Source organism: Varroa jacobsoni, unplaced genomic scaffold (assembly GCF_002532875.2).
Source record: "Varroa jacobsoni isolate VJ856 unplaced genomic scaffold, vjacob_1.0 scaffold_989, whole genome shotgun sequence".
NCBI lineage: Eukaryota > Metazoa > Arthropoda > Arachnida > Mesostigmata > Varroidae > Varroa > Varroa jacobsoni.
Window position 1 is genome coordinate 20,143 of NW_019213891.1, and position 13,252 is coordinate 33,394.

The window sequence follows — 13,252 nt, forward strand, 5'->3', positions numbered from 1 at the left end:
GAAAGAAAGTTCGGGTACTTTGCCCTGTAACGTTTACTTTACCTGGATCATCCTTTATACGGATAAGAAATCAGGCTTATATCTCAGGATACGAAATATAACGGTCGTTTTTTTGACATGTCGTGTAGATTGATCTAACCTAATAGTTTCTCGAAGAGAGAGTGAACGAAGGTTCTCTTAGGGACATGTCAGCTGGGGGCATAAAAGCCACTTGATGTCACTTTTGGAATAGACATATTAGCAGCTGTTCCTATAGTCCTGTAGTGTCGATTGTAATAGGGAATACTTAACGGTCTGCAATGTAACTTATATAAGTAGTTGCTATGAACAAAACGACTGAAAGACCCTGATTGCGTAGCTCTTTTATAGATCGATGTAGTGCACAGTTTGACGGACACGATGTACACAAACAAAAATGTAATAGGAAGATTAGAGGGAAGCTTTCGTGATGTTTTGAAGTTCACGATTTAATCTGCATGGGACTAGTTGAGAAACGAGTCACTATCTAATTGTCTTGTCTGTGACATATTTTCTATCAAGGAAATAGATGAAACCCTAATGGTTTATTACGGATTATAGTGTAACTATGACTCACTTGGGCATGTCCCCTGGCGGAAGGAGATGTTGTCGATAGCTATGTTCCCCAAGGAATTGGCTCCGACTGTAGCCTCCAGTACGAGCTGAATCGGCTCCGTTGAAGCTACTTGTAGTTGTGCTAAGTACCTGAAAAAAAAATAACGGACAGTCGAAAAATCGCTTCATATCGTTAGGTCAATGCCACACTTCATAGCTACGTAGAGTACGGATTATGTGATGCACATTCTCAGAGAGAACTACTAATTACTTCTGCGGCAAGCGTTTTACTTTAAATTTTTTTTTTTTTTTCCCTAGGAACTATTTAGATAGAAAAATTGAAAAGTGTTCTCTGTTTATATAAAAAGGAGCCTTTTCAATATTGAATGAAAAACCTTCTAAAATCAGTATTATAGCAGGTTGTTTCAGTTTATCGCGGTGATGTTGCAGCCGATCTATCTATCGTAACATCAACTTTTACTACTCAATCCCTAGATTCGTTACTCGTCGGGAACTGATGTCTATTGTAGTACGCATCCGCTGCAACAAAGACGCTAAATAATGCAACAACGAAAGCAATACATCAATAATAGAAATTTTCCCTTTTGCTTACTTGATCACAACGCCGCTGGGTCTATATTTCCACAGTGCATTACTGAGCATAGTGACTAGATGCTTGGAAGATCAGGATCGTTCAACAACGCCGCATGCTCTCTCTGGAGGACAAACGCAGTGCGCAGTCTGCTGCCGTTGTCATAAGAGAAGGTACGGCTAAGACGAAACGTCAGAAAGTCACAATTTCCGGATGTCGGTTCCGCACATTTGCAAACTTCATCTAGTATCGGTATTATCCACCGCCGAAACTCACGTGTATCTCGTCAAGGCAATGAGAAATGCAATGTAGATGCAAAATGTGGGGAGCCGGTCAATCAGACCCGAAAAGATGCTGCTGCGACCCGTTGAAGCTTCAGCGTTTGCAGCCTCCCATTAAAATCATCTGGGTCTAGCGAAGACCCAAGAAGGTTGGTGGCGTGACGTTTTCCATAATCTACGAACTCATGTTTTACAGTGTATCTACAGCAATCGCACAGATTGCGCGACCCCGTCATTTAGGGAACGAGCAAGCTCAGTGAAGGCCCTGACGGAGTGGCACATGTTATTCGACTTGCCACTCGGAAACTTCGGTTCTGCTCTAATGCCCTATGGCCATACGTTTCCTAAATTATGGCCAGGTAAGGCGGTAAAAGGACCACCGGTCGCTCCGAAGCGATAAGTTTAGTAAGTTCAAGCGTAACGAATAGCGCTGGCTGCGGAGTGTGTAAATATACTATTAAACCGAGATGCAATGAACGAAATATTTTATGTTATTTATATAGAGAAAATTATCTGTTTACGACTATAGAAACGAAAAAGTTACCAAAGAGCGCTCACTTTTGTCAGGAAATAATAAAGATCAACCGACCTACTTCAACGTAAAAATTGAAAAATTAGGTATTGAAGTGCCGAATGGACTGTACTAGCGTCATTAGAACAAAGGCAGCACAGAGACCGAAGCGCGAACAGAGCAGAAAAGTCAGAATCACCGATCGCCTGGATGAATAGCCACGAAACACGACTCATCATATAGGAAACATATATGTAACGAAGCTTTGGAAGTGAAACTTGGCTTACTTTCCATAAGATTGTGTTACATAGACACGTTTAAACTACCATTCTAATAAAAAAAAAAAAAAAAAAATTAAAAAAAAAGTATGAATGCATTTAATTTATAACAGTCAAGTATTTACAGTGTCTAATACTTTAGAGATGCTGTGCTCACCGCAGTGATCATCAAGTAGGTTTCGATATAACGTACGAATTGCTCATAGATCTAAATTACTCAAAAAATATCTCATTCACGCAGGTTTATTTAGAAACCAAATATCATTGATAGTATACAGCATTTTATGTATCGTTTAATTTATTGTTGGTCTTCGCTAGTACATGATAAAATAGTAGCCTTCTAACCCTTGGTAACTCTGGAACGTTTGTGTATTTCTACGTTACTCGTAGCCCAGAATTTTGTTTCAGATAAATGAATCTAGTAAAGACGTATTTGGTTTATTACGTCATACCTATCCTCTAATTCAGCTATATCTCTCGAATGCGACCGTCGTTTGACTTCGCGCCCTTCATTAAAGATGTCTTTTAGTTTCAAAAAGGCACGTTTTGAGGTAGGGACTTTACGCTTTTACTCGAAATATTTTGGTGTCTTTCGAAGTAATCTTCAACGTAACTGAAGATTCGTGACAGCTAGGTTTCCCAGAGTTTTTAAAGACATCAAAAAAAAGCGAATAGTATTCATGCAACGTAGGCGTTATAGAAAACGCTTCTGCATTGGAAAAATAAAATTCGTCGATTTCCTTTTTAATGTAGTGGAATCTCATAGGCACAATGTAGGGCCTTTGTTGGTTTTTTTCCCTAAATGTTACTTTCAGTACTTCTGGACGCCGTTGCCTATATAACCTTTACTAGATATTTTGCGTAGAACAAATGACGTATAAGGCAATAGGTATGTCCATTGCATTTATTAATTGAGACCATAGAACTCCCCAAAAACTGTGCTGAAAAACTCCACCATAAGTGTAGATGCATATCGCCATGTCTTTCAGCCGAAGAAGCTTCTTCGTGCTACTTTTGGGGGGGAGCATTATTTTGAAAGTATGGAATTCCGTCGTCTGAGTGCCGCTTTGTTTGCTGTAGCTTCCGTCGTCATTTTTGCTGTGGTATTTTGGGTACATCAGCGCCCTCGGGCTTGTCCGCTGCTACGCGCCTCAAAAGGCAACAGATCTCTTAGAAAGTTTTCTCCTCCCATCTCTCCAAATACAGAGGCTCACCGAAAGGTGAAAAAGGCCTAGTCAATACTCCCCTCGAGAACACACTAAAATGTCAGCCTGCCGTTGGTTTTCCAATAGCTGTTGCATCTGAGCTGTACTGTGCCTTTGCGCTCCACACAAACAAGCAACCTCCTACAGTAGAAGCCTAGAAACCTTGAAGAAGCTTGGATACGGTTTCAGCAACTAGCAGAAGTAATAGTGAGATCTACTAATAGTACACAGGCGGCAAGCAGGCTTTCTGACCTGCCATAAGATGCTTCGAAGCAGTAGGAAAACCTCCGTTGGATCGCCCATTTTAAGCACAGGCAAACAGACTGCCTCGAGCCGCATGCCAACAACTAGATCGGCTATGCTTGACCTTCAAACTCAGAAGCACCGAAGGCAGAAGCAGCTCTAAATCTTGGCTAGCAGCTCCAGATCTCCTTCAACCAAAGCTGCGAAAGCTGGCCGCCCGTGACATTTAAAGCTTAATCGGATTCCCTATTTCCGAGAAGGTAGTAGCGGTGGTGGAAGTAACTTTTCCTTACACTAAGAATAACGTCACGTTGTTTCTCCACTCTTATTTCTCCTTGTCGAAGCCTTCTGTTTGTTTCCTGCATTTCTGACCCATCCCATTCGAGTAGCTTCACGTGCAACGGCAACAAAGCGAGGAAGAGGAAGGAGGAGCAAACAGCGAAGACGGCAAATACAGAGGAGACAGACCTAGAAAAAACAAAGAAGCTAGAGAAGGATCTTCTGGTGAAAATCGCCACCATCGTTCGAGATCTTCCCTGAAAAGTCGAACAAAGTGGAATCCGATGTTCGCTGTCCGGCCAGTCCTTGTATTTTCGTCGCAGAAGCTTTTTCTCAGCGGTTTTCCCTCTCCAGTTTAACATGACGACGTCAGCAGCGGTAAGGCAGAGAAACAACAGCCGCAAGCACAGCAGCATTTGCAGACGGGAAGCAATGATCGTAGGAGAACCGAACGAGCCGAAGGAAACGAGGAGTTGGTGATTGACCTACTTCACTCGAGTCGAACACTCATCTCGATGCGGAACGGTAAAAGGAGAACAACTCGTAATAAGTGGATATGCCACTATGCATAAATGGTATGTACATAACGACCACAACGGTGGTCATTGCGAGCAGTGGTAGTGGGAACGACGGTCGATGATGAAACATTGTTAGTAGCATAATGCAATGCGAAGTTCCCACGCCGACGATACACCAACGTTCCAAATTTACGCTGTTTACGTGGATTACATAGCTATGGAAAGGGAACGAGGTAGGTCGTTGCTGGGGGTGTTAGATTATACTAATCGTAGCCACTCTGCCATGTAACAGCCAAATGAGAGGTGTACTTACTTGTTCAAAATTCACTACTCATCGGTGACCATTCAAATCTACTCGATAGAATAGCTTAACTACGAATCAGTCAACATTTAGACACTGTTCAAGAATTTGTCTAGAGGCAAAATTACTTTTACTTAACTATTAAGGATAAAAGATCTTCACGCAGTAATTGAGCTACATACCTAGAGGTATCAACTGTTGTCCACACTTCTAATTTTCGGGAGATGTTTATTTCTTCGAGCATTCGTCTAACTGCTTTATCTTCCGATCGGACGAGCGCATAGTAGCATGTCATATTCGTAAAAGACAGCTAACCATATACAACACTTCCATAGCCCACTTGAGAATGGGGATAGGAACGCGTGGCTTTTTCGAAGGTATACACTGTAGGGAAATTCAACTAATTGGTGAGTTCGTACTGCTAAAGAATAATAAGTATTTGCCGATTGGTCCGAATACGTAATTCTTCGGCCTTCAGACTCATCTCAGTTCAGTCAACCGTTTCGGTGGGGCTATTAATGTCTAGAAGATACCTCGAAGTCTGTGTGTGATCCAGACATTATTACTTGAGCTAATAATATCAACAAAATTACATCTATTTATCACGACTGATACTGAAATAAATGAACCGCAAGAGACTGCTCAGAACGCGGCAACTATCTTAATCATTGAACCGCCCCTTCCAGTAATTCGACGTTAAAAGCTATGAAGCGCTTACTTACCATTGATTGGTGGCCTCTCCTGTCATTTCCCATAGAGTTTTCGGGGGCTCTTCCGATCCCTCTATGCGCGTCAGCACCCGTAGAGTTCCCACGCCATTACCGAACATATGCGTGGCAAACCGCATACATATTGGATTGTTTACCCCTAAAATTTAGGCACGCATCGATATACATTGCATGGGTCAGGAAAGCACTCGCAATGAAAGCGTTAAAAGAAGCAAACGACGAATCCATTAAGCCAATTCAGTAATGTGATTTGTGGGAGGCAATTAGATTGATAAAAAAAAAGAAAAACACAATCCATATTGTTGTCATTTATCTTCACCTTTATCAAATAACTTGTATACAAACAATAATATAAACACAGAGCACTATGAATATGTAGCCGCGCTATTCATGGAACGCGTCCTTAAGTATGAGCTTGCATGGTATCGCTCACAGAACCCTCCCCAAATGAACCTTTTGTTTTCATGGTATAGACCATTAACGCGCATAACAAGGTGAACCGCCGTACACAGCGTAGCGGGCCATTGTATGTTCTTTCTGCCTAGTTCTTTCTATGTTCCGCATATATTTCCATAACGTCACTGTCAAAGAATTTTGGGTCTATTTTCATCATTTGTTCCTTCCGCTGCAGGAAAGAGCGCGTTTTTAATAAGCATTAGATATTTTTGATATGCAGCGGTGTATACGCTAGCATACACAGATTACTGCAGTTACGGCAGGATGCACACAGGCTCAGCCCTTTCTTAAGAAAAGCAGGATTCATTTAATCTAGCCTATAGTTGGGATGCGTTGAGGATGCACCAGGTGAAACTGATGCCATATGAGGCTGTTAATGTTAGCCTGACACTGAAGAGGCGTCTTGCCGTATTCAGAAAGGGGAACGGTGGCTTTCCAGCAACGTTCGTTACTAGTTCACTGCGCAGTCAATATAACAAGCCCCAAAACCAATTAGAGTGACCCCTGGATAACGTAAATTCTGTATGTAATTCAGGGATTAGAAGTTACCTGGAGAATGTCATTTGCTACTAGTGGCCCTGCTTTTCGTAATTATATAGTTTTGTTCTTGTCCTAATTAATTTCTAGGTTGGCATGCGTTACGTACCCTTGAAGGCAGTCTAATATCTACCGACTCTAAAGCGACTTGTCCTATAAGTGCGAAATTATCGGCGTATGGTAGAAAATCTGTTTTCACAGACTTGCGTTTACTGATTATGTACCGGAAAACGCTTCGTTAGTTTGAGGGTAGAACTAATTGTCACCCGAGACGTCGGAATAAAAATATTAGGATCACTGTTGTTTTTGAAAAGACTGGCTTTAGAAATTACCTCGGATGTTTCATGTTACGAGACGCATAGTGCGCTATCTCTTATATGATCTCAATCGCCCTATGAGGTGAGGTAAACAAAAATTTCTTACAACTAGTGCAATTCTCCCAGTTAAATAATACAGCATACCTCGAAGACCTTCGTAGGGCGTTATGGAAATCTTTATGCCCTAGTACAATCGACAGGGAATTTTCCAATTGTTTACCCTTAGCTCATTGAAGTCAGCTTTAAGACCGCAACTACTTACTACTGTTTACGTCAGTCATTTTATTTGGCCATGACACTCAAATAACAAGTAACTGTAACATAGATAAAGTACCTTGCTCGTAGTAAACAATCTGTGGAGGCTCCAGATAGAGCTAAACTCGTTACATACATCTTTCGGCTAGGAATAAATCTATATGAGATTACTTCGCAACACCTCCAACGAATAAGATCTTCAGTCACTCGAATGAAAATGTCGAATGTACTTGGAATATTTCCTAGCTGCCAAACTATCTAATTTAGTAGTTACTTATGTATGAAGTGCAGCTAGTGGTTCGTATGTGACAGGTGTCTAACTGTTTTTCTTTCGTTCTTTTTGTTAAAGTGCAACGAAATAACGAGCTAGATACTTAATAAGCACGTCCTAGCAAACAATGATATCATATCTATGTATAGTATTTTTAAACGTCAGTCTCCCGAGGGGCAGATATCAAGCAGGTCAAGTTCCGCCTATGGTCCAGGTAAAAACGAGACTTTTCACTCTTTGCGATATTACCCTGTCTTTATTAAACAAGAGAAAACTAGCCTCCATCAATTTTCTTTTAACCTCGAATTTTATGTTCGAGGTAACGACCAATGCACTTCGATTGAGACGGATCTGTATGGCCAATTGATCAGGTACTAATAGAGCGAACGTTTGCACATACATGAAAAGCTCTCTCGAAGAAGTTGGCGTTTGCCAATATTACATACTGAAGATCGCAGATGCGATATTGCGAATTCTTTTTGAGCAAATATCAGCCGGGACATATATGGCGAACTTTTCATAAACCCCAGCATGGCTTTGACTGATTTCTCGTTGTGTGATAGACTTTAGAGCTTCATACGTACGTCAAAAATGGCTTGTCGGACGTATTTTTGTGTTCCATCATGTACTGTGCGAGGCATAATGACGCGATAAGGTTGATCATAACTGTATGTCTACCATATAGGTGATGAGTCAATATAAACGGATGCTCAATGAACACTTCTGTTATACCGATACAGAAACTCGGCGTGCGATCTATAAGACGAGAAGAACGGCCGCTTGGTCACATATATATATATATATATATATATATTACTCTGGCATAGTAAGCTGACCAAACAACAAAATTCTCGTTTTTCAATTTGACTGCTAATTCGAACCTCCTGAACACGAAAATCCCTCAGGGCACATATAATCTCAAAGTATAACTAATTACGCAGTAATTGCCTTCCTGAAAGAACGACCTAACGTGAGTAGGTGCTGGAGCCTTTATAGCTACATTATGATTTCTTTCGAACAGATCCCCTTCAGAAATACGTCTCTGTAGAAATTATAATGCCGATGGCAGTAATGCTGCTTCGTAGCAATAGCGAAAAATCTGCTCTCGTGCGAAGGCGGTCAACGAGGCGAATGTCATATAGACATTGTCAGTATGGCGGCAAAGTTGCGTCGATCACTGCTAGCAGACCGTTCGCGAAGGGATTATAAAAGCCTTAGTATTCTTTATAGGACTACATAATAACTGGGTCTGCTGACATGAAGCTGTGAATAATAACTGGACATGGCGAATTTCTGCCATTGACCGCCATTAGCAAACAGCCTGCTCAGCCGAGGCCTCAAAAGCACGTTTCCACTGTTTTTTTTCTAATGTACCTTTCCATAGATAGATGTAAACAAACATACTAGCTTTTTTTTCGGTCTTCCATTATTTATTCAAATTAGAACCCTTAGTTTACATCAGTTGACGTAAAGGTAGCGTTTTTAAGAGGCAATATTAGGACTTCATTTCTGACGAAATACTTCGCGTTCGTCTGCGCTATCAATCAAATGGAGGCTTTGTCGACCAAAATAAAGTCGACAATCCTTTTTTAACGACAACATATTTAATTAATTCAATTTTATTTATATGGAATAATACCATAATTAAGATAAAAAGTGCGTTTCATCAATTATATATATATATATATATATATATATATATTGTAACATAGATAGGTCGGGCTCAGGTAATTTTCTTCCGTCAATTTAATTAGCAGCACTGCCGGCTAAAGCTTCTTCGCTTATATAACGGATACTATTAAGGTTATTTTATCGAGATGCTTGTTGCGCTGAAACTTCATCGCGTTCATTTGTGGAAAGTCACTCACAAAGGAATAACGTGGGAAAAGGTAGACAAATATGTCTAGATTATGAAATTTGCTATACTTCAGTATATCTACGAGAAGTTTATTCGCCTCGAAAAGCTGCGCTTCAAAAGCTTGTAAGTGCAATTTTGTACTTAGCAAAAGCACGAGGTTACCTGTCCAGGCCCCTGATGGGTTCAGAAAAGGGTAATCTGTCGAATAGGGAGGGATGATGCTCAGGGAGGTCCCGAGGCTATGATTTTTTTTAACGACACAGCGTCATTCTGTCGCCCATGTTCTCGAAGAATATCATCTTCAGAAAAATATGCTCAAGAGCAAAAAACTGATTTTGCGTCATATCGCACAGAATATTTAAAAAATATTCGCGAAACACTTTGAAAAATCAGAGAATTCGCTGTTACTGTTCTATCAGAACAGAGTTCTATTTAGTAAATAGTATTATTAAGGATTTAGATTATCCTCAGGATGATTTACGTAAAATCCAAACGTTCATAAAGCCAATAAAACTCTCTTGGACCCTTTGGTAGAACTGAATATTCGATGGCAGCAGATCTGAAAGTATTTCGAAATATAAACGGTGCATTGCTTAATTTACATCTTTTTTAAGCACTCACAGGGACCACTTCGGCGTCTGGCCTCGCGTTTGGGCAGTTCAGAAAACTGGGCTATGAGAACTGACTTATAATGAAACGAAAATGACTACTGACCGGTCGCCTTGAGCGTTGGGCTTATGAGCTGGGCCTTGTCTTGGGGTCGACGAGGATATTGAGAATCAATGTAAATGTAACCACCTGTTTTTTCATCTTTTCCAAATGATGAGTAATCTCTCTGAGGCCCCGTAAGAAAGCTCTGTGAGCCACGACCCTGATCCCAGTTGAAGTCATCACCTGAAATATATAATATTGAAAAAACGACACACAGACACGTTCTCTTCAAATGGAGTAAATTATCCTTGCCACTATCGAAGATCCTATTGAGTAGCGGGAGAAAGGCTGTTCAAAGAAGACGTCGGACGTCGATTAAGGCTCATGAAAGTTTTATTCGCTCGAAGTGTACCGGTGAATAGAGATCTAGCGTGAACAACGTGAGCACTGTAGACTAACAGACGGACATTGTTCTAGTTATTTTTAGAGGGTGACTTGGTTCAACATTGAATTTGGCAGTAGAATTAATCTATAAACGTTGAAAGCGAAAGGTGCAAATGACGCACGGATATTAGTAGAAAGACTAAAGGGCCGCATGCACACGTATACATTTTCTTTTCGTAGCTCCGTTGTTACGGTAATGCTGGTAGTCAAGCTTGTGGACCCTGGAAGGTGCTATTGTTTACTCCCTCGACTGCCTAACCCAAGTGAGGCCGTACGTTTGCAACACAGATGATTATATGGCAACTATAACGGATACAAGGTTCAGGCATGGCTATTAGTTTTAAAGTCAAACTTGCGAAGGCAGCGAACCCACGGGACACTAGCCAGTCACTCGTGCCCCAGCCTGGACAGTCAATAAATCCATTATTTAAATTCGGCCAGACAAGTATTTTCAAAACACAGTTTCCACAAAGAAATTGCTTCATGCTAATCCAGGGGAAAAGATCGACTGCACGTACTAGTATTCGAATAGTCATTCACTGAGCATCTATCCGTTTAACTTTTTTTATTTAATTAAAGGCTGTTGAATTTACTTATCTTAAATTAATGTATCAGTCTAAAGGGCAGCTCTTCTTTGCAGAACCTAGATAAGTAGACGAGAAGATAATCTTTCAATGGACGATTTCATTTAATCAGTTAGGTAGAGAAACAATAAAAGACCTGTGTCCGCGTTTGTCCATCCGCAGAAGCCGCCTTCAAAGGTGCAGTGACCAAGACAGTTATCACCGGCTTCTTCCATCTTGTCGAATACTATATCGTCCAATGCCACATAGCCACGAAACCGCCGGCTGGGGTCTTTGGCTCTCTTAGGAATCCCCTCGAACCAAATCTGAAAAAAAACACAGGAAAACGCAGTGGCAGACTGCACAATTTTCCTAAGCTTTTGCGAGGTGTAGAGCTTTTTGGACGATGTCCTTTCGTGCAACGCGAACGACATGTTATTAACGATTATCCCTAACGTTTCATATGCGTATACTAACCCCATACAGTGAGTCCAAATTTGAAGAGCAATCCGAATAGCTATCAAAAGCAGAACTTCAACAAAAAAGAGAAGTAATTAATAGCGAAAGGTACGCAGTGGGAAAGTTGACAAAATAAGAATCATACATCAGTAATGGGAAGAACTTTTTTCCTCTGGATACGAACAACCTCGCATAATTTTTGAAAAGATTCAAAAAAAAAAAACAAAGTACGCCCTCTTGATATTCTCAATAGACGACCGCATATCTTCGTTTTTTGCATTCATTGCTTCCGTGGCTTGCATTGTATGTATATTCATACGCATAGCGTCAATCGAGGATCCGCACCTTTGTTTCTGGGTATTTCAACGGAATGACACACGTCGAGGCACTACTTTCAGCGCCTTTGAGTGAGTGCCACGTCGTTCTCGTTTAGACCTACTTCGTTCTCTTTTCATCTGAACCTATTCCCTCGAATTGTTCCATTGCGATTTAATTAATTGGTACAATGAACAGATTCGCCCGGTGCTGCCCCTTCCAGGATAGCCAGATATTTAATCTTTTTTTCTTGAAAAAATTTTATTTAAAATTCAAGCCTCTGTCCGCTTCAAACGTCTACCGCGTCGAAGGCCGACTAGCCCAAATCGTGCGAAAAACAGGAGAAAAGAATGAAGTTGCGTTACGGATCGTTTTACGTTGATTTTTTTCTACATAGAAAATTCTTGGCCGTGAAGATTTTGCAGACGCCCATTTGAAGCCCGTACGTATCGTACCTGTTATGCTTTTCATATAGCATTGACGAACAGGCTTCACTGTTGTTCGCCGCCAGCTACTGAAAACACGTAATCCGAGGAAGTCATAGCGCCGAAGTCTCCGAGGAACGCGGTCATGTTATGAGTTTGTATGCTTTGAAATGCCGTTAATGGCGAACGTAGAAAGCGACAGTGCGCGAGAAAACAAGCTAGATGTTTGTTGTCATCCAACCTGATCGTATGCGGCCGGTTGATTCCGTGTCCCTCCGGTGTACAGAATAACCCGCAATCTCGTGGTCCGCTCCGTATTATTACATATATTATACCAGATATTAGGCGATTATATGTGTATATATAACTGCCTAATATCTGAGTGTATAATAATTGTCGAACATTGCTTAGTTCATGATTAACACTGGCCACGTACCATCCTTGGAGCTTCACATATGCCGCGGAGCGATTCTGATATCGGTCATCGAAACTGGTGACCAAACGTGAAAGGGGGAAAAAATACCGACGTTGCGGTGATCGGATTGAAGCTGAATAGTTTAGACATTTTAATAGAAATCAGACTTTCCAAGAAACTGTATATTCGTGACGAAGTGACGATCAGTAAACGTTCGACTTATAGGCGCACGAGGTTCGCATTGGAAAAAATACGATAAAGTTAACTTGCAAGAATCATTAACAAGATATGCAAAAACAATGCTTTCATCTGTTAAATTTAAACACTTAGTTTAAATTAAGTATTTAGGAAAATCTAGCGAGCATAACAGTTTTTCGAGCGTACTCTCAAACCGTACAACTTAAAAACGAAACCGCCGTCAATTGGTGCCACGGCTGTCCTGTGGCATCGAAAGAGTTTGCGGTTAACATTTCGCAAATATTCAAATACTTAAAATGTCAGAATACCGTATTGGATGGTATATAGTATCTTCGAGCACTTCTGTATAACCTTGCGCAGTTACGACTTTCAAGAGCATACAAAGTATACAAGTTTTAGAAGAACCTCAGTTGGAAAAGCACTCAGTCACCTCAAGCATTCAATCGGCCGCTAGTAGACATGCAAATACTATAAGGAGCTCTATTTCCTGATCATTTTGAGTACAACGAGAAAAGCCACCTGTTTTTGTCCTAAAATAAAAGAAAAACGGTCCTTTATGTATAATATACACGTTTATAA

The 13,252-nt window shown here is 40.8% G+C and overlaps 1 protein-coding gene across 5 annotated transcripts in view; it reads right to left on the reverse strand.

The window, feature by feature from the left end:
* Positions 1–13,252, reverse strand: part of LOC111265576 (MAM and LDL-receptor class A domain-containing protein 1) — a 110,181-nt gene that overhangs the window by 19,705 nt on the left and 77,224 nt on the right. For all 5 annotated transcript variants that reach the window (XM_086970542.1, XM_022842374.2, XM_022842373.2 and 2 more), the window contains 4 exons: positions 11,019–11,187; positions 9,918–10,097; positions 5,504–5,648; positions 596–723 (listed from right to left, as the gene is read on the reverse strand). In XM_086970542.1, the coding sequence (XP_086826668.1) occupies positions 596–723; positions 5,504–5,648; positions 9,918–10,097; positions 11,019–11,187 (622 nt within the window). The remainder of the gene's footprint in view (positions 1–595; positions 724–5,503; positions 5,649–9,917; positions 10,098–11,018; positions 11,188–13,252) is intronic.